This window comes from Mauremys mutica, chromosome 2 (assembly GCF_020497125.1).
Source record: "Mauremys mutica isolate MM-2020 ecotype Southern chromosome 2, ASM2049712v1, whole genome shotgun sequence".
Taxonomy (NCBI): domain Eukaryota; kingdom Metazoa; phylum Chordata; order Testudines; family Geoemydidae; genus Mauremys; species Mauremys mutica.
In genome coordinates this window covers 260,948,575-260,967,542 of record NC_059073.1, presented here as the reverse complement: position 1 = coordinate 260,967,542, position 18,968 = coordinate 260,948,575, and the positions used below count along the sequence as shown (strand labels likewise).

Genomic DNA, 18,968 nt, shown 5'->3' with positions numbered 1-18,968 from the left:
CACACATATATATTGTGATGGAGCAAGGCCAGATGGCTACAGGAAAGTACTGAGGAACAGGTATGTTAGCCCCAGGCTAAGCAAATCCCTAGTACCATGGGAACCAAAATGGCAGTTGCTCCAGGATAATCAAGGCACCTGGGGCCAATTAAGAACTTTCTAGAAGGCACAGGAGAGAGCTACAGTGATTGGAGCACCTGCAGCCAATCAGGGCAGGCTAATCAAGGCACCTGGGAACAATTAAGAACTTTCTAGAAGGCACCGGAGAGAGCTACAGTGATTGGAGCACCTGCAGCCAATCAGGGCAGGCTAATCAGGGCACCTGGTATAAAAAGGGGCGCTCACTCCAGTCAAGGGAGGAGGAGCCAGAGGAAGGAAGTGTGTATGAGGAGCTGGGAGCCAGAGACACAAGGAACTAAGAGGGTGTACTACTGGAGATTGAGGAAACACCATACAATCAAGCAGTATCAGACACCAGGAGGATCCTATGGTGAGGATAAAGAAGGTGTTTGAAGGAGGCTATGGGGAAGTAGCCCAGGGAGCTGTAGCAGTCAAGCAGCGGTTACAAGTAGCACTATAGAGACTGCTGCAATTCACAGGGCCCTGGGCTGGAACCCGGAGTAGAGGGTGGGCCCGGGTTCCCCCCCAAGCCTCGCTACTCCTAATCAGACATAGGAGGAGTTGATCCAGACTGTGGGTTTCATCCAAGTGGAAGACCACTGAGGGGAGGAAATCTGCCAATAAGCACAGGACCTACTAGAGGAGAGGAGGAACTTTGCCACAACATATAAAAGCCCCCTCTGTGCCCCCCCCCCCCCCAAAAAAAGCTAAGCTGGCACTGGTGGCTGTGCTAAACTATACACATCTACAATTGTGCTGGTTTCATTGGCATTTTTCTCTTCCCTACCTGTTACATCTCTGTCTAGGGTTCTCACTCAATCTACTCTCTGCTCCATTTTCACCTTGTTTTTTCATTGTCTTTTCCCTCTGCCGCAAGACTCAAACCGAGATGATATAACCCGAATGGGATACTCGCAGCTTCTTCTGCCTTCCTTATTAGCTATCCCACTTCATTTTTGGAATCCCATGCTTCCTTCCTCTTTCCTAGACAAGGCCTTGACTCCATCATATACTAGCCAGCCCTGGGAGACACAACAAGGCAATAAGGGAAGAGGAAGGTCAGCAGCAACATGCCGGGGGCAGGGAGGGGCTCCTCTGGCTGGCATATCCTTGAGCTCAGAGGTTGCAGGAGAGGGGGCAAGAGGAAGGAGACAATGGGACTAAATGACCTAACCTACCTATAGGAGAGAGACTAACAGGTTTAAGGCCTATGAACTCTTACCTTAGAACTATAGGGAAATGTTTTAATACATTTACCTGGGGTTGCAGTAGAAAGCATCCAATGCCTGCTGGATCCTTGGAGAACCCTCTTGGAGAGTTGAACTTTTGTTGATATGACCTAGGACTGCTAAAACAGGCATGTTTTGAAATTGCTCAATATTTTCTTGTTTTCAAGTCAGGTTTGTTTGCGTTACAGGAGCTACTGGAAAGCTCTGGAAGGCCAGCTGTGAAGAGCCTGGTAGTTTTCCACAGACTGAGAAGTGTAAAACCTAGAGCTCGGGTCTGCTTTGCTTTTTGTCTGTTTGCTCTGTGTCTGTCCTTTTCATGTGTTTCCTTATTCTCCCAAGTCATGGGAGTAAACTGGTATCACACCTACTACACCTCAGCCCATGGTGCTTTTGGGATTTTCTCAGCACACCAGATCCAGTCCTGGATTTGAGTGCTGCCTTCTCATTTGATGCCAGCCCATTGGTTCCAGACACGGAAGCCTTGTCTACTCTGGCAGCAGCATGTAGGGAACATGTAGCCACATGCCACAGTGAAAAGCATGCTGTACCTAGACTGTGCTGTGTAGCTACAAACGGCAGCGAAAAGCTCGGGTGGGGGGCTGCCTTTCTCTGCTGCCTCCCCTCACCAAAGCCCTTCCCTGCTGCCAGCACTTCACACTGCAGTGGGGAAAGGCTCTGGCAGCAGAACATTATGCTGATAAAAACAGCAGTGTAGATGGGGGAGGTATTGCTTGGGCATGTAGAGAGCTATGAAAAGTACATTTCTTAAGGTTCTGGTGTGTCTGTACTCCCCACAACAGTGCCTCACCATTTACAATGCTATTTATACCCATGCAGTGCATGTACTGTACATACCACTGTTAAGTGTAGACACAACCCGAGAGAGGGAATAAATGTCCACTAGCTGGACTTTCAACCTGGCCTAAGGTCTCTGCTTGGCCAAGTAAAGAACTATACCTCTCTTCTGTAGCTGACAACCATCATCACCCTGACACCAGCAGACCAGAAAAGAAACACCTATTTTCCTGTTTCCCTTCTCCTGTCTTCTCTTTTATCCATAAAAAGCAACAAAGAGTCCTGTGGCACCTTAAAGACTAACAGATGTATTGGAGCATAAGCTTTCGTGGGTGAATACCCGCTTCGTCAGACACATCTCCTGACGAAGTGGGTATTCACCCATGAAAGCTCATGCTCCAATACATCTGTTAGTCTTTAAGGTGCCACAGGACTCTTTGTTGCTTTTTACAGATCCAGACTAACACAGCTACCCCTCTGATCTTTTACCCATGTCTGCTTGTGTTGGACTTGGCAAAACTCCCAACACTGAAAATTAACTGAGAAAGTTCTGATTGTTACAATATCAGTATCATTTCCATCATTAAGGAAAAACAACTGTTTCAGTAAATGCAATTTTTACTGCAGGGTTAGTAATTAAAGCAGGAGGGAAATGTCATGTATGGTTATCGGAAAGCTAAAGAAGCCTAAAATACAGCAGCAGCCATGGGGTGCAAAGTAACATTTAAATAATCCATAAACCATGATAGCGGGGAACGAAGAGTGAAAGGAAAGGCAGTGTGGGGGTGGGAAGTAGGGAAGTGAGGCTGGGAGACTATGGAAGGAAAAGAGAAAGAAACATTGTAGGTAGTCTGTGCGAGAGACTGGAGGTGAGAGACAGAAAGAGAGAGAGAATCTGGGGGTAAAGAGAGCCTAATGGGTGAATCAGGAAAGGGTTAACAGATTGTGAGGACAGAGGTACAGAAATAAGATTAGGCCTTGGAGAAAGAAAGGGCAAGAGTCAGAGGAAGAGAAGAGAACAAAGTATGGGTATGTCTACACTATGGGATTATTACGATTTTACATAAACCGGTTTTTTAAAACAGATTGTATAAAGTCGAGTGCACGTGGCCACTCTAAGCACATTATTTCGGCAGTGTGCGTCCATGTACCGAGGCTAGCGTCGATTTCCAGAGCGTTGCACTGTGGGTAGCTATCCCGAAGCTATCCCTTAGTTCCCGCAGTCTCCCCCACCCATTGGAATTCTGGGTTGAGATCCCAGTGCAAAAACAGTGTCGCGGGTGATTCTGGATAAATGTCGTCACTCAATCCTTCCTCTGTGACAGCAACGGCAGACAATCATTTCGCGCCCTTTTTCCCTGGATTGCCCTGGCAGACGCCATAGCATGGCAACCATGCAGCCCGTTTAGCCTTTTGTCACTGTCACCATATGTGTACTGGATGCTGCTGACAGATGCAGTACTGCAGTGCTACACAGCAGCATTCATATGCCTTTGCAAGGTAGCAGAGACGGTTACCAGCTATAGCACCGTCTGCAGTTGGAAATTGGCGAGGACGGTTATCAGTCCTTTTGTACCGTCTGCTGCTGTCATGGGTGCTCCTGGCTGGCCTCGCTGAGGTCGGCCGGGAGCGCATGGACAAAAATGGGAATGACTCCCCAGGTCATTCCCTTCTTTATGTTTTGTCTAAAAACAGAGTCAGTCCTGCCTAGAATATGGGGCAAGTCTACTAGAGAACCAGAGAGCACAGCCGCTCCGGGTCAGAGCCCCAGAGATCCCGCAGAAAAGATGATGCCATTCTAGGGGGTGCCCCTGCAACAACCCCACCCATTGCTTCCCTCCTCCCCCAACCCTCCTGGGCTACCGTGGCAGTGTCCCCCCCATTTGTGTGATGAAGTAATAAAGAATGCAGGAATAAGAAACACTGACTTTTTAGCGAGATAAAATGAGGGGGAGGCAGCCTCCCGCTGCTATGATAGTCCAGGCAGTACAGATTCTTCATTAGACATGAAAGGGGGTGGGGGCTGATGGAGCTCAGCCCGCAGTTGATATGATGAGGATGGTTTTCAATCCTTTTGCACCATCTACCGGGAATGATCAGGCGTCATTCCCATTGTTGCCCAGGCGCCCCCGGCCGACCTCACCAAGGCCAGCCAGGAGCACTCACGGGATGATGAGGATGGTTTTCCACCATTTTGCACCGTCTGCCATCAGGAAAGGAAGGGGAGGGGATGCTGTTGTTCAGCGCCACAGCACCACGTCTACCAGCAGCATGCAGTAGACATACGGTGACATTGAAAAAAGGCGAGAAACAATTTTTTCCCCTTTTCTTTCACGGGAGGGGAGGGGGGTGAATTGACGAGATATACCCTGAACCACCCGGGATAATGTTTTTGACCCTTCAGGCATTGGGAGCTCAGCCAAGAATGCAAATGCTTTTCAGAGATTGCAGGGACTGTGGGATAGCTGGAGTCCTCAGTCCCCCCTCCCTCCCTGAACGTCCATTTGATTCTTTGGCTTTCCGTTATGCTTGTCACGCAGCACTGTGTTGAGTCCCTGCTGTGGCCTCTGTCTGGAGATTTTTTTCAAATGCTTTGGCATTTCGTCTTCTGGAACGGAGCTCTGATAGAACAGATTTGTCTCCCCGTAAAGCGATCAGATCCAGTATCTCCCGTACAGTCCATGCTGATCAGCGTTCCACGCTGGGCAAACAGGAAATGAAATTCAAAAGTTTGCGGGGCTTTTCCTGTCTACCTGGCCAGTGCATCCAAGTTCAGATGGCTTTTCAGAGCGGTCACAATGGTGCACTGTGGGATACCGCCCGGAGGCCAATACCGTCGAATTGCAGCCACACTAACCCTAATCCGACATGGCAATACCGATTTCAGCGCTACTCCCCTTGTCGGGGAGGAGTATAGAAATCGGTTTTAAGAGCCCTTTCTATCGATATAAAGCGCTTCGTTGTGTGGACGGGTGCAGGGTTAAATCGGTTTAACGCTGCTAAATTCAGTATAAACACGTAGTGTAGACCAGGCCTATGACAGAGAGATTCTGGGGGTGGAAAACAAAGTCAGAAGGTTACAATGACAAAATGGAATGCTAGAATGGAGAAAGTGAAGGAGGGGAGAAGCAAGAATATACAGAAATGTTCCTGAGAGCTAGGAGATTTTGGTTTATTGACTGCAATCACAATGAATTATATTGTACCTATCCAGCAGAAAATAATGGGAAGGTGGAAGGAGAGGAAGAGAGAAAGTGTGTCCAATTTAAGCCAGTGTGTTTAACCCAGCCTATGGGGGGAAGAGAAATGCATTTTAGGCAAATTACAGCTGGGAGTGGGGCAGATGCCTCAGGCATCTGGGCAAATGCCTCAGGCTCTTCCTGGCCTGAGAGAGTGAGGGTGTGGGGAGCAGGGACACACCAACACTCCCTGCTGCAGCTTGAGCAATGCTCTAGCCCTCCTCTGTCCCTTCATACTTCTGTAAATCAGAACAACAGTGTTGGAGTTGCACTTTCAAAGCTACAAATGGCCTCCATACGAGGCATAATGAGCTTGTCCAGTTCTATTGGTCAGGAAGCTTAAGGGGGAAAGTGACATGCTTCCCTCGCAAAACGACAGAGAACAGTGATGTTCTACAAGTTGCATTTCAGTGCAGTAGCAGAGACTTTACATTACTTTACATCTGGGTGCAGTGGGAATGGTTCCCAACTGGAAATGCTGAAACAGATGTTCCAACATGTGTACAAGCACTTGTGGTTATGTGAATATGCAACTGTTAATCCAACTCTGATTATTCATGGAGAACTTCAAAAGGTTCCAAGGTTATACGATGGCCGGATAAGCTCTAACAAGCCCTTTGTGTGTGTGAGGAGTGGAAAATCCCCATCTTTTGCACAAATGGTTGTGTCCCATGCCACTCTCAAAATACAATCCAATTCGAGACCACACATACATATGATCGCTGTCCCAAGGGCACTTGTGGCAGCTTGTCCTTGTCCATCGTCCCACCCAATTGTCTCTCCCACTCCTGTAGACCAGACTCCTGGGAATACAATTGTTTCCTCAGGGTAAAATAGGAATCCAATCTACTGATGAGGGAAATGCAGCTGGGTTGCAGGAGCATTTAAAGCAATGCATAACAATAATAATGATGCTAATACATTAAATTTCTTACCTAAATTGAGTTCAGCTTGGAAGATATATCGGTCCAGATTCAGGTAGAAATGAGGGCTCTAAATTTGCACTAGGCTGTTCATATTTTCCCTGAACCCATTTGCATATCCTTAGCTGTCAGTTAATGTAGATTAGTTTTCAATGAAATAGCTTCCTTGGTTTGCTTATGGAGTTCTATTTAAAGTAGGAGAGAGGAATGAGGATGAATTCTTCTGTCACTTTTAGCATGCACCTAAGACACTCCAGTAGGAGCTTTGGGTCCAGCCATGCTTAAGACAGATGGAACACCATGTTCCAAAGACACTGATGCATGTGTGAGATCCAGAACGTTCTGCATCAACATAACCACACACAAGCACTCCAGAAATCAAAGTCTGCCTGTGTGGGGGTTTTCTCTTTCACCACCAACCTTAATTCTGCCGCACAAGCTATCTCCCTGGTACCAGACTGCATAATTCTACCCCTGATCACAAAAGCAAACATCCAGATGAGCCAGTTTAGCATGAGTTCATTTCTGAGTATTTATGAGAAGGTTTATTGGGCCTTTTTTTTTTCACAAATAAACAGAATGTGAAAGTAAAAAGAAAAAAAACCCCTCATTTTAAACTTGGGTGACTAGACATCCCGATTTTATAGGGACAGTCCCAATATTTGGGGCCTTTTCTTATATAGGTGCCAATTACCTCCCCACCCCGTCCCGATTTTTCACACATGCTATCTGGTCACCCTATTTTAAACTACCAAATTTAACAGAAGGAAGTTAACAAAGCTCTCATTTTCTTCCTCAGTGCACTTTCCAGACAAAATAGCTTGGATGATAGCGAGTGCATTTCAGCCAAGATATGTCATTGTGAATGAAAAAAATACAAACACATTGAAACATAACACATTTCTGTTCTAAAAAGGCTGGTTTTCCATAATGATATCATTGGTTTGCCAATATCCACATTTAACTCAGCAGCATGCTATGGCCCACCCTAACCAAAAGCTATTCTTCTCTTTGGAATGAACATGTAAAAGCTGTACTGATTTTTGGAGAATTAAGGTAGGAGCCCTTGAAATGGCTGGGAATTAGTGTTACACTCAAATAGCTTTGTTTGTTTGTTTGGTTTACTTTTGTACTGCTGCTTTTAGATAGGATTTTAAGTACATAAACAAAAGTTGCCTGCTTTGTGCAGATGTAACAAGCATTTCCTTCCCTTTCCCCTTAAGAGATCAAATGCATTGTCAAGATAATACATACAGACGCCATCAGCCTTGAAAGCCAAATCCTTAAAACCAGTCTCGATTCCAGCACTTCCTTGGGGCACTGCTGAACTGATGGATTCATCCATTTCTTTTTCCAAAAAAGGAATAGTTTCAAGCATATATAGCTCTGGTACAGATCAGCATTTTTATTTGGTTTAAATATGTTGTATATCAAATTTCTACTCTTTAAAAAAAAGAAGTCCAGTGAGTAAGTGATCTCATAAATCAAAATAAATGCATGGCTTCTTGACTCTCTGATCTACTATTCAGCTTTTATTTTTGTTCCATATTTGTAGCTTTTCCTACTGTGCCAAAGCCAAATAGAATGGAACAACTTCTTATGATTAAACAATAATAAAGAAAAACATAACCTTTAGTCTCATCTGGAATTATCAAATGACTGAGTCAAAACATGTTTTCTATTACAGGAATATGGAATAGGTTAGGTTACAATATATATAGGATACAATATAGTTTGTCGCTTAAATCCTGCGCATATTTACACCTGTAACCCACTGTTACCACTAAATAAGAACACATCAGATAAGAAGGAAAACATTGTCACAAGTTCTGCACCCAGCACTATCTTCAGTCCTCATCTGTAGGAAGGAAAGGTCAGTGGATGAGTATAACAATGGATCCACTAGCCCCTTTCCTCATCCCACACAACAGTGCATAGGGAGCCCCCATGCAGCTGGGCTTTGTGGCACATGCCACTGTGAACCTGCTGCAGAACTGATTTGCTTTGTTGTGGGCTGAATCTTCCACTGCTACAGAGGAGGCCAGCGAGTATTTGCATTAACACCTCTTTTACCACATTAACATAATTACTAGCATGGTCTCAAGAGTAATTGTTCTGTTATGTGAACATTTATTTTCTTTCAACTTTACTTCCTTCTGTTCAACATTTGACAAATGCAAAGACAATCTAGCAATCAGCGTACCAGGACAGACAAGTAATATAATGAAATGTGGGGGGTCTTAGGGCTTTATCCAACAAACCTTTTGGCCTATTCAGCCACTTAATTTGCATATTAAACTTGTCCTAAAGCCTAAATATATGTTTCTGTACATTAAAGAAAGAGATAGGATTCCAATACCATATACTTCTCACAGTGCCCTTTTGCCTACTGATTTTTGCACCTGTCTTGTTTATGCTAACTCAGATTATTTTTGCCCCAGATTTTATGTGTATCCAAGAAGGGATGTTCGTACTGCTCATATTTTCAGGAGTCCGATCAGTTTTCTTGACTCCAGATTAGAACTGACACCATGTAATTATAATCAAAGACCACAGCTGTGTGGGTGGATTCTCCAAAAAGATCAAGAGTTGGATCTCTTTTCTGCTTCTATAGAAAAAAGAGGATGAAGACAAAGTAGGCCTTATCTCCCTTATGGAATCTGGCCCTTTGGCTGCTATATTTGCCTAGAGGAAAGCAGTTGGTTAAACAAAGAAGTGAAGACTCAGCTGTGAGCAAGGAACTCCGATCCTGTACAAAGAGTTGTACTTCCGGATAATGTAATATGGAAGAATGTTAGGGAAGGCTAAAGTAAAATCCTGATTAAATAAAGCAATGTCAGGCTTAAAGAAAGAAGAACTGTTCCTTCCAACCAGGCTGGTGTCACAGAGAGCACAATAGACTAAATTAACCTCAGCAAGGTGATTTTTAATCTCTGTTGAGGTAAGAGCAGATGTGCAAAGCTGTATGGAAGACTGAGAGCCATCTTTGGTTCGAGTGCTATCCCAGAGCTTACGGGGTCTTCTGAATTCTCATAAGCTTCCTTATTTACAACGGAGGACTGGTTTCTGACAATGGCGGACACAGCCGTGAGTATTCTTATAGTATGTCATTGCATTAGCGAGTTCTAGCAATGTCTGACTCTGCCAAATACTTAGGAAATGGAGGTAACTAGCCACACTACTGCAAATTGATTTGCCAAAAGCAAAGGCTGTGAAAGAGTAAAACATCCAAGGAATAGGAACCAGGAAACCCTCTGTAAAAGTACGTGGATTAAGAATAAAAGCAATAATAAACAATAAAAATGGACCCAAACCCAATTCTCATGTCCTTATTCAGGGAAAACTCCCATTGAAGCCAATGGGACTTTTGCCCAAGAAGGCCAACCTCACAATTGGGCTTTGTGTTAGGCACTTGGCCTCCAGACTCAGTCACAGGCCAACAGAAAACTTGAGTTGCTCTTAAATAATTCTATCCGGATGACGCAAGAGGTGTACTGACATGCTCCAGAGCAAGCTGCTTGCAACCCTCAAACAGAAAGAGAGGCCGTTAAAAGGAAATAAAATCACTATTAAAGTGAGCGTATCATGGTGGGAGTCTGGATCTATTTCTTCACAGAAAAAGTTATTGGGGATTCCAGATGACAGGCTTGTGATATCTTAATCTAAAAAGAGAGTAACATATAACTGGTAGATTCCTGGTATTTGCAGAGTGGGTGAGGCATACTCATATTCCTAGACTAGTTGATGTTGGCTAAAATGCTTTTATTCAGATCAAGTTTGATATCATTTAACTTGAAAATAAGTAAGCAGAATTTGGTTTTAACAGACCCATTTTATTCTTTGGCAACTTTTTAAAATGCTACTTTTAGATTGTTGGTATATTACAGAATCTATATAATTATATAGAACATGAATGACATTTTTTCAAAATAAATATAATTTAACAATAGCACATTACCACTTAATTATTTAAAACTCCACAATGAGATCTCCAACCAAACATAGCTCAGGATCTGTAGATTTAAACAGATCATTTTATGTGCAATACTTGAGATTTATATTTTGTTTTATTCATAGCTAAAAACAAAAATGAACTAATTCTTAATCTTCTAGCCACCTTCTCAATAATCTAGATCACTTATGGGGTAATTTTTATAGTATATGTAAGACACATGAATGAAAGAGCACGGGTACATTTATTATATTTCATAACAGTTTGATTAGATACAGCTACCTCTCAATGTCTTCTTCCCTACAGCAGTATAAATAATTGGCAGCTCAGTAATAGGTCATTCATTAAAAATAGTAAAACTCATGTCACAGAACAATTCCAGAGCATCAGATACTATATTTATATATTATGTTGAACTCTCAACCAGATTTCAAATGACAAGTTAGAAAATAAACAAATTATTACTTTCAATACACAGATATTAAACTAGACACAAAGACTAGTTTTGAATAAAACATTTCTTTTTCTGGAAGATCTAAAAAAAAATCTAGTTTTGATCTCTGGTTTAAATCCCCAGTTAATCTAAATATATCCTTTAGCCAAAAAGAAAAAGGAATTCCATATTCACTACAAATAGGCATCTTACCTTACATCTTTTGGTGAACTCCTTTTCTAGAAGCATCTGGCAGGTATTAGAACACAAAAGTACTTTCAGCTAAGCTTGTCTTTATATTTTCTTAAAACTAAACTTAGACAAAACATGTGGGCTAAAACAGCAGCAGCCTCCTTGTTCAAGAGATTTCATGGATATTCACAGGCTTTGCTTCCACTGTCCGAAAGTTAAGTCTGAGCAAGAAAGGCATTTTTCCTGTCCCGGAAATCAGTATAACCAAAACTAATGCTGAGCTAATGAGAAATGTTTCTTCCATGTGTTCTGTTTGGCAGACACTGCAAGTCATATCAAGGAAACACATGATGTTTATAAATACAATATGGCTCATGTTGTCATAACCTCTCAATGACAACAACAGCACTAGAAAAAGCAGGCAGCAAAACAGCAGGAAAGAGGATATTTGTATCGTTTAGAAGTTCTGTATCAGATATACATATCTTGGCTTTTTTCCTAAAGAAAATGTTTTATGGTAGAGAGATCAGTAAGGCAGTGTATGGCAACTTATAAACATATGATGGGTATTCCTAGCATTATCATGCATTCAAACAACTACGTGTTTAAATATTTGTTCTCAGTTTTAGGAGTTACAATCTAAGCAGATGGCTATATTGCAGTCACAGGGTGTGATTACAGTTCAAATAAACATACCCAGGCTCGCTTTCATTTAGCTAGCTCAAGTCCTGGAGCACGGAAGCTGCAGCAATGTGCACTTCAGTGTGGCTGTACAAGCCTGTCCAGGAATCACTCGCAAGTCTAGTGCGCACTGGAGCACAAGCTGCCATAGCTTCACTGTTCTGGTACCTGAGTTGCCTCAGCCTGCTCTGAGTAGAAGGGGGCTTCATGCATAGAGCTGCCCCTTTTAAACCCTCCTGCCCGTTCGGTTCTCAGGGGATGCGTCAGTGTCATCGTGCTGGCCCCTTGTCCCCTTTTGCAGTAGTTTGACCTCTCCCCTTCAGCTCCTCCCAGCCATAAAGCACTGTTCCTTCATTCGGCTAGTCAGGCAAATCCCCCTCCCCGCCCCAATGGTTCGGTGCAATCATTCTGGTACCTAAGCTAGCTCAGTATGTCTATACACCTTGTGATTGCAGTATAGACATACCCTACGACTGTTACAAAAAATGAGCAAGTGGTCAATAATTTTGGCAACACTGTTATTTTTACTTTTTGCATTTAATGACATGAAGATTTTTAACTGGGATGATTTAGTTGGGTTTGGTCCTGCTTTGAGCAGGGGGTTGGACTAGATGACCTCCTGAGGTCCCTTCCAACCCTGAGATTCTATGATTCTATGAACTTGAACACAATCCAATGAAACACCGCTAGGAATCTCCCATAATTTGGATGCCTTTGTTTAAAGTATCTGAAGAACTTAAAAGCATGATCATGCATTTATTATCTCTGTGTCTTTCTTTAAAAGGTTGTAGAGTTGTTTTTAAACTAAGGACTAGGGGAAAGTTGACAGGTGCAGATGAGCACACGGTGCAGGCAGGCACATCTCTTAGGGATTAATTTATTAAGGAGGGAACTCTGTATTCTCACAAAGAGGATAGGAAAGAAGATGGTAAAGTAGAGCTAGGAGCTAGAGATGGACAGTCATATTTAAATGAGATACTTTTACATGAAGAAAAGCAACTGAATATTGACAAAATGTACAAGTCTAAATACTAATGGATGAACTACAGTGCCTGTCATTAAATGAGGATTTTGATATAACAGACATCACAGAAACTTGGGGGAATGAGGATAACCAATGGGATGGGTAATACCAGGGTACAATACATATATATAGAGAGAGAGAGAGAGGTTGCGCTGATGGGGGAGTGCCACTATATGTCAAAGAAAGCATAGAGTCAAATGAAATAAAAATCTCAAATCAAACTGTGCCATAGAATCTCTATGGATAGAAATTCCATGCTTGAACAATAACAGTACAGCAGTAGGAACGTACTAAGGACCACCTACCAAGATGGTGACAGTGATTGTGAAATACTCAGGGACATTAGAGAGGCTGCAAAGAGAGAAAATGCAATAATAATGGGGGATTTCAACTATCCTCATGTTGACTGGGTACATGTCACCTCAGGACAGGATGAAGAGATAACATTTCTCGACATCATAAATGACTGCTTCTTGGAGCAGCTTGTCCTGGAACCCACAAGAGGAGAGACAACTCTTGAGTAAGTCTTAAGTGGAGCACAGGATTTGGTCCAGGATATCAATATAGCTGAACCCCTTGGTATTAGCAACCATCATATAATTAAATTTAACACCCTTGTATGGGGACAAATGCCAAAGAAGCCCACCACAGTAGCATTTAACTTAAAAAGGGGAGCTGCACAAAAATGAGGAAGCTAGTTAAACAAACATTAAAAGGAACAGTCACAGGGGTGAAATGCCTGCAAACTGCATGGAGAATATTTAAATCTACTGATAGGCAAAGTAAGAAAAATGTAGTTTGAGAACCTATTATACTTTGATTTAAGGATACTAACTTTGTATATTTGGATATGTGATGTTGGCAATTTGAGTTTTAATGGCTTTAAAGCTGTTGACTGTCATTAAATAATTATTGTCTGATCCCCTCCATAATTTCCCATAACTGAAAATTTAAATAAAAAAATAGGAAAAAAGCTTTAAAATAAATATCAATATTATCTATCAACGTTATAAAAAAAACATCTAATTCTGCCAATCCTAAGTATAATACAAAAGATGTGTAACAAGATCTGACTTCGTGAGGTGTTGATTCACATTTCAAAAGTAATCTCCTTAAAACAGGACAGGCAATAATCGCTTTATCCCTAGATTTACTGAAACAGATGCTAATGCTAAGCACTTTGTTTACAGTAATTACTCCTTCCTCCCCTCTCATTTTAGTAGAGTTACTTTCAATTTATCTAAGCACCATGGTGAAGGTAGGAAGACTGGAGTGATATCTTTCCCACCACCCAACTTCTTCTGTATCCTACATCTGTCTGCCTCAATGCAGCTGCAGAACGAATGCATTCTTACTCTTGAGTTCTCCCGCTCCACCAGATACAAAAAGGTGATCACATATATAAGCAACAAAACATCAAATCAGGTGCTACTTTTCAGAATTCTCAATGCTGCCTCACCGATGTCTTGAACTCTGACTTGAAGGGACTACCTCTCAAATTGAAAGGGGCATTCAAGAGTTGACCAAACCCAACTCTGCTGAGCTTGCGAGATCTAACGAAAGCACATCCCCAGGTGAGCTGGCTATAGACCAGGCAATAACAATTCTTGGGAGATGTGAAGATTTTGAAATGCCACCTCTGGTAAGACACACACCCACAGAACCACCTCAGAGAATATAGTGGAACATGGTAAAATAATCACAGAATTGTAGAAACGTAGGGCTGTGTAGCAGGGTGGTCCCCTGCTCCTGCCCTGAAGGGCTTAAAGCCCTGGGGGAAGGTTGTGGCTGGGAGCTACTAAGCTGGGCTGATTGGGACGTGGCTGCAGCTGGGCCATGCCCCATTCATGCCACAGCTGGCCTATATAAAGAGGCTGGGAGCCAGGAGCTCAGGAGTCTCCCTCTGCCTGTAGAGGGAGATGGGCCTGGCTGCAGGGAGCTAGACATAGGGTACCTGAGTGGAGCAGGGCTGGGGAAAGGGCAGAGGAGCTGGGGAGCTCCAACCTGGAAAGCCCAGGGGTAGGCCAAGGCAGTAGGTCCAAACCCTCCTTGCCAGTGATGAGTAGGCTGATACTGTAGTCTGCCCCCAGAGCGTGGGGCTAGATGATGACTGGCAGTAGCCTTATACTGAGGCAAGGTGGGAATAGTGGGTGGGGGCTCCCCAGGGAGGGGAGACCCTAAGACTGAGGGGGTACTGCCAGGGGGCAGCACCCCAGGTAAAAGGGCACTGGGTCCAGGGAGGGACATGGGGGCCAGAGGACAGGCAGATCACCGGCCTGCAGAGGGTACTCCAGAGCTGAATTGAGCTAATTCCCAGAAGTCACCAGCAGGAGGCGCCGCAGGGGTGAGTCCGCACCTCTACAGGCTGAAAAAGACGTTAAGATGTCCTCTAATCCAGCCTCCTGCATTGGTATAGAGGGAGCCACCTTTATTTTTGAATTATCCCACTTTGGCCAGAGGGAAAGAGTTTAGCCATACTCAATATGTATCTGTGGGCATAATCTCAGTTGCACAATTCTATATTTTAATGTGAACAATACACATTTTAACCACTGTTTTTACAGAGAGCCAACATTTGTATTTGAAACAACTTTATTAGATAGTAAATATCTGACACAGGGCCAAAGAAGTAATCCAGATTGCTGATATTTTGATTTTATGTACACATTAGCAAAACATGCCTGAATACCAGTCCATCCCACAACACACACAAAAGTTACATTTAGCCCCCCTTTCAAGTCGGACAATACAAATTTAGGCCTACTGATGTAATGTCAATGCATTATTATTACAATGGTTAACATTACTATAGGCACCGAAAATGTGCCCTGCCCTAGGATATTAATGATATATTTCAGATAGATCCGCTTACTGCTCCATAGAAGTCAATAGTATTTCAGGATTCTCAGCACCTTGCAGGAAACACATAGCAATTCATCAGATCTGTCCCTAAAAGAGCTGCTACCATTCTATATACAGATTTTTAGCAATGCAGTGAGATGAATAATCAGATAATTGGATTTTCTGACCCATCAGAGAGATTGTTTTATGATGTTTTAAAATTCAAATATTTAAATAAAATAATTATAGGAGAGGTGATTGAAAATACCACAGGAAACTGAACGACTGCCACAATTATACTGAAACAACAATGCCCTACACCATTACAACTGCAAAAGTGCTTAAATATAATCAAACCAAAAAAGCAAAGATCTGTGGCAGATGAAAAAGAAATTGTGAAACCAAGAACCAGATGCACAATTATAAACTAATATTTTTACAGGAGTTCCTCAGAACATTTGACATCCACTTTGGACCATGTATAAATTACTAAAAACCAAACAGCACACTTGCTAGTAACTGTATCCTTCTTGAAGGCTTAATATGATTTTATTATTTCCTATATATATTATATTTAAACAAAAAAGAAAACAAAGGGAATACATTTCAGAAGCTTTCTTGGCAAATTGAAAGGCAAAGATTTCACCTTAAAGATTACTACATTTATGGTATTTTTGACAGACACAAAAATTGATGCTCTTTTCAAAACTGCAAAGCATTTATTAGTATGTTGAGTCTGAGATGGCCATTTATGAAGCACATCAGGAGACAGGGAGCTCAACCGGAAAGCTTTTGAAAATGGTGTTGCGAGTTGCACTACTAATAAAGTTAAACCATGCTCTGCTCTGTTGAAAAGAAGAAAGAGTTTGGTGCCCACTAATGAATGAGACTTCAATTTGCATTCTGAAACAAATTACTAAAACACTGTGCTGTGATTTCAGTTCTTTACTGTGAATGAATGAGGGATCAGAGAGCTGTTAAAGTAAATAATGACAAGGAATGAAGTAACAGATCAATAAATGAGTTAGCAGGATGGATCAGTGTCGTCCCCTTGCAGCAAGTATGTATTCACGCTATATACGTTAATGTAAACATTTCACATAGAAAACAGGAGATAAAATAAAAATGAATATAAATCAACTCTGGCACTTACCCTTATATCTCCATTTACAGTTCTGGATGTATGATTAAATGCATGAGCAGGATCTTTGTTGTAAACTTTAAGGAAAGATCTGTCCTGAATGTTCCTGGAATCAAAAACATCAACAACGATAGTAGATGAAAGCAGTTTTATTTTAGACATTTCCTTTGCTTGCCCTAAGGATTCAGGCAACAGACAAACACCATCACGATATTGCTGCAACTGACCAATAAAAAACCCTACTGCTATAAAATAGACAAACAAATAGCAAAACCTACTTCAGTTCTCTTTCCCCTGGGAAGTATCATTCTTTCAGTACAGCTCCACACCCGTAAAAATCAGGTGGTACTGAGTTTCTTTCAAGATCCCTGGCACAGAGTGAAAACACTTTGTAAGATAATAAAGCTCTAATATTTACAATGCACCCAAAAGGGTTTAAGTTAATATTTAAATGCTTTATTGTGTACTCTACACAAACACATGAATTTCTGATATTCTAATGAGCACAAAGCAAAAGAAAAATACTCTTTTGAAATTATTCTTGAGGCAAAAGTAACTTACGGTAGTTTGTTCACAAAACCGAAAATATTCCATAGCGATTAAGAACTCATCAGCGAATGTAAAAACAAATGTTCATGCCTCCAATCTTTCATAAAGCTTTTTTTAAAATAAAAAAGCACAGCTTTGATAAAAGCAACTACAGAATTTTGATGCAAATTGTTAGAAGAAAACACCAAAAGATTTTTAAGATTAGCACAAAGAGCCTTGTCATTCATGAGTCTTTTTATAAACTGACTCATTTAGACAACAGACGACAGATGTTTTACATTAGTCTCAAAACCTACCTTACAATAATTTCATAGATTAGAAATCTGCACTGAGTCCTGCTAATTTCTTGTTCAGTACTAATCAGCAACAATCTAATTAACGGCAACAATCTAAACACACTAATGTCCTTTCAAAACTGTGATTCCTTTCATTTCACAGTAGTGATTTCAAGAGAATTTGCACACAAGACTGAATTTCTTTCCTCCAGGTATAGCAACAAGTTTAGTGGACTGATCTTACTCATTAGGATTATCATTTTTAAAAAATGAAGTGAAACATTCTTGGGCTGGTCTAATTTCTTTCTTTTAAAGTCATATTACAGTCAGCGATTGCTTTGAATCTGTAACTAGTCAGAACTTGCACTGCTGCTGTAGGCTTCAAGTAGTCTATTAAAAAACCACATAGCTTAACAGACAGATCAGTCCCATCTGTTTAAGAAATATATGGTTAATGAGAAGTTTAGGGTTGATGAGAGTTAACTACATGTAGAATGCACAAGAAAATACCTCTCCTTTAGCAAATTTAGGTTCTTCGTTTATTTATGGCAGCATAAACTCTTTTCTGTCTTACAAATATGGAAAAAAGGTGACAGGTCTACGTTTAGTTAGTGAATAATTTGTGAACAATGTTAACTGTATGTAAAATTAAATAATATTCAGTGCCAACAGTACAGATGTTACATATAAGGTAAGGACAAAATTCTGCTCAGAGATCTGCATGAAGAGTCTAAACTACAGAATTCTGCTCTCCATATGGACATGGAATGATTCTTTGTTAATATATTTCTCAATGAAAGGAAAGTTCTCTCATTTTTTCAGTTCACTCTTAGCTCACAAATGATGATGCCATAAACAGAGGCAAGGTGGGTGAGGTAATATCTTTAATTAGACCAAACTTAATCTACTCTTTTTTCTATCTCTAAAATGATGGTTGAGAGAGTTTACTCAATTAATGTCAAGTTCGGTTTAAAAATAGCTCCATAGCTATCTTGTAGTAATATGACAGCTTGAAGTAAAGTAGTGCTTTAAGGCAACATAGTAAAATACAGTGCATTTGATCTCTGAAGTGAATTGTATTTAGCACCATATCTCCATTCCACTCCACCTGAAACTTTTCTGATAACAGGTATACATTTGTGTATTTTTTTATTTGCACGTCTGTTTTACATTCACTATTTGACAGTGTTAGAACTGAACACTTTTCCTTCTGTCCCTCTTTCTCTTCTGCTTCGCTCTTGTGATTTTGTGTCTGTTCTGATATTTATCATATACTACCTTACGAACAGTCTGGTGTAAATATATGCCACATATCACTGAACTACTTTTCACACCATAACAAATTTGTGGCCAGCCACATGGTTGTAACTGCTGTGCACGTAGGCCATTGGGAACTTCTTGGTGGTTATGGGTTAACATTCCAATCCTTCTGCTCCAAAAGCACAAATACCAATTGGTGTCAGAAGTTCAGAGCTTAAGAAACATGGTTGAGCAGCTCTGATTCCATCCAGCAGAGGACATGCACATACACACATACACACACACAAACCAGGTCTTTACAATATTCTAGTATG

General features: G+C 41.5%; 1 protein-coding gene and 1 long non-coding RNA gene across 13 annotated transcripts in view; one reads left to right on the top strand and one right to left on the bottom strand.

Moving 5' to 3' along the window:
- Positions 1-18,968, bottom strand: part of KIAA1217 (KIAA1217 ortholog) — a 247,137-nt gene that overhangs the window by 78,677 nt on the left and 149,492 nt on the right. For 11 of the 12 annotated variants that reach the window (XM_045004436.1, XM_045004429.1, XM_045004435.1 and 8 more), the window contains one exon: positions 16,583-16,676. In XM_045004436.1, the coding sequence (XP_044860371.1) occupies positions 16,583-16,676 (94 nt within the window). Of the gene's footprint in view, positions 1-10,904; positions 11,012-16,582; positions 16,677-18,968 lie in introns of those variants that run through there. The other variant, XM_045004431.1, reaches the window with a different exon arrangement.
- On the top strand, positions 440-7,697 carry LOC123363462. Its single transcript, XR_006576766.1, has 3 exons — positions 440-490; positions 1,538-1,621; positions 7,530-7,697. It is a non-coding gene; the product is annotated as an uncharacterized LOC123363462 (long non-coding RNA).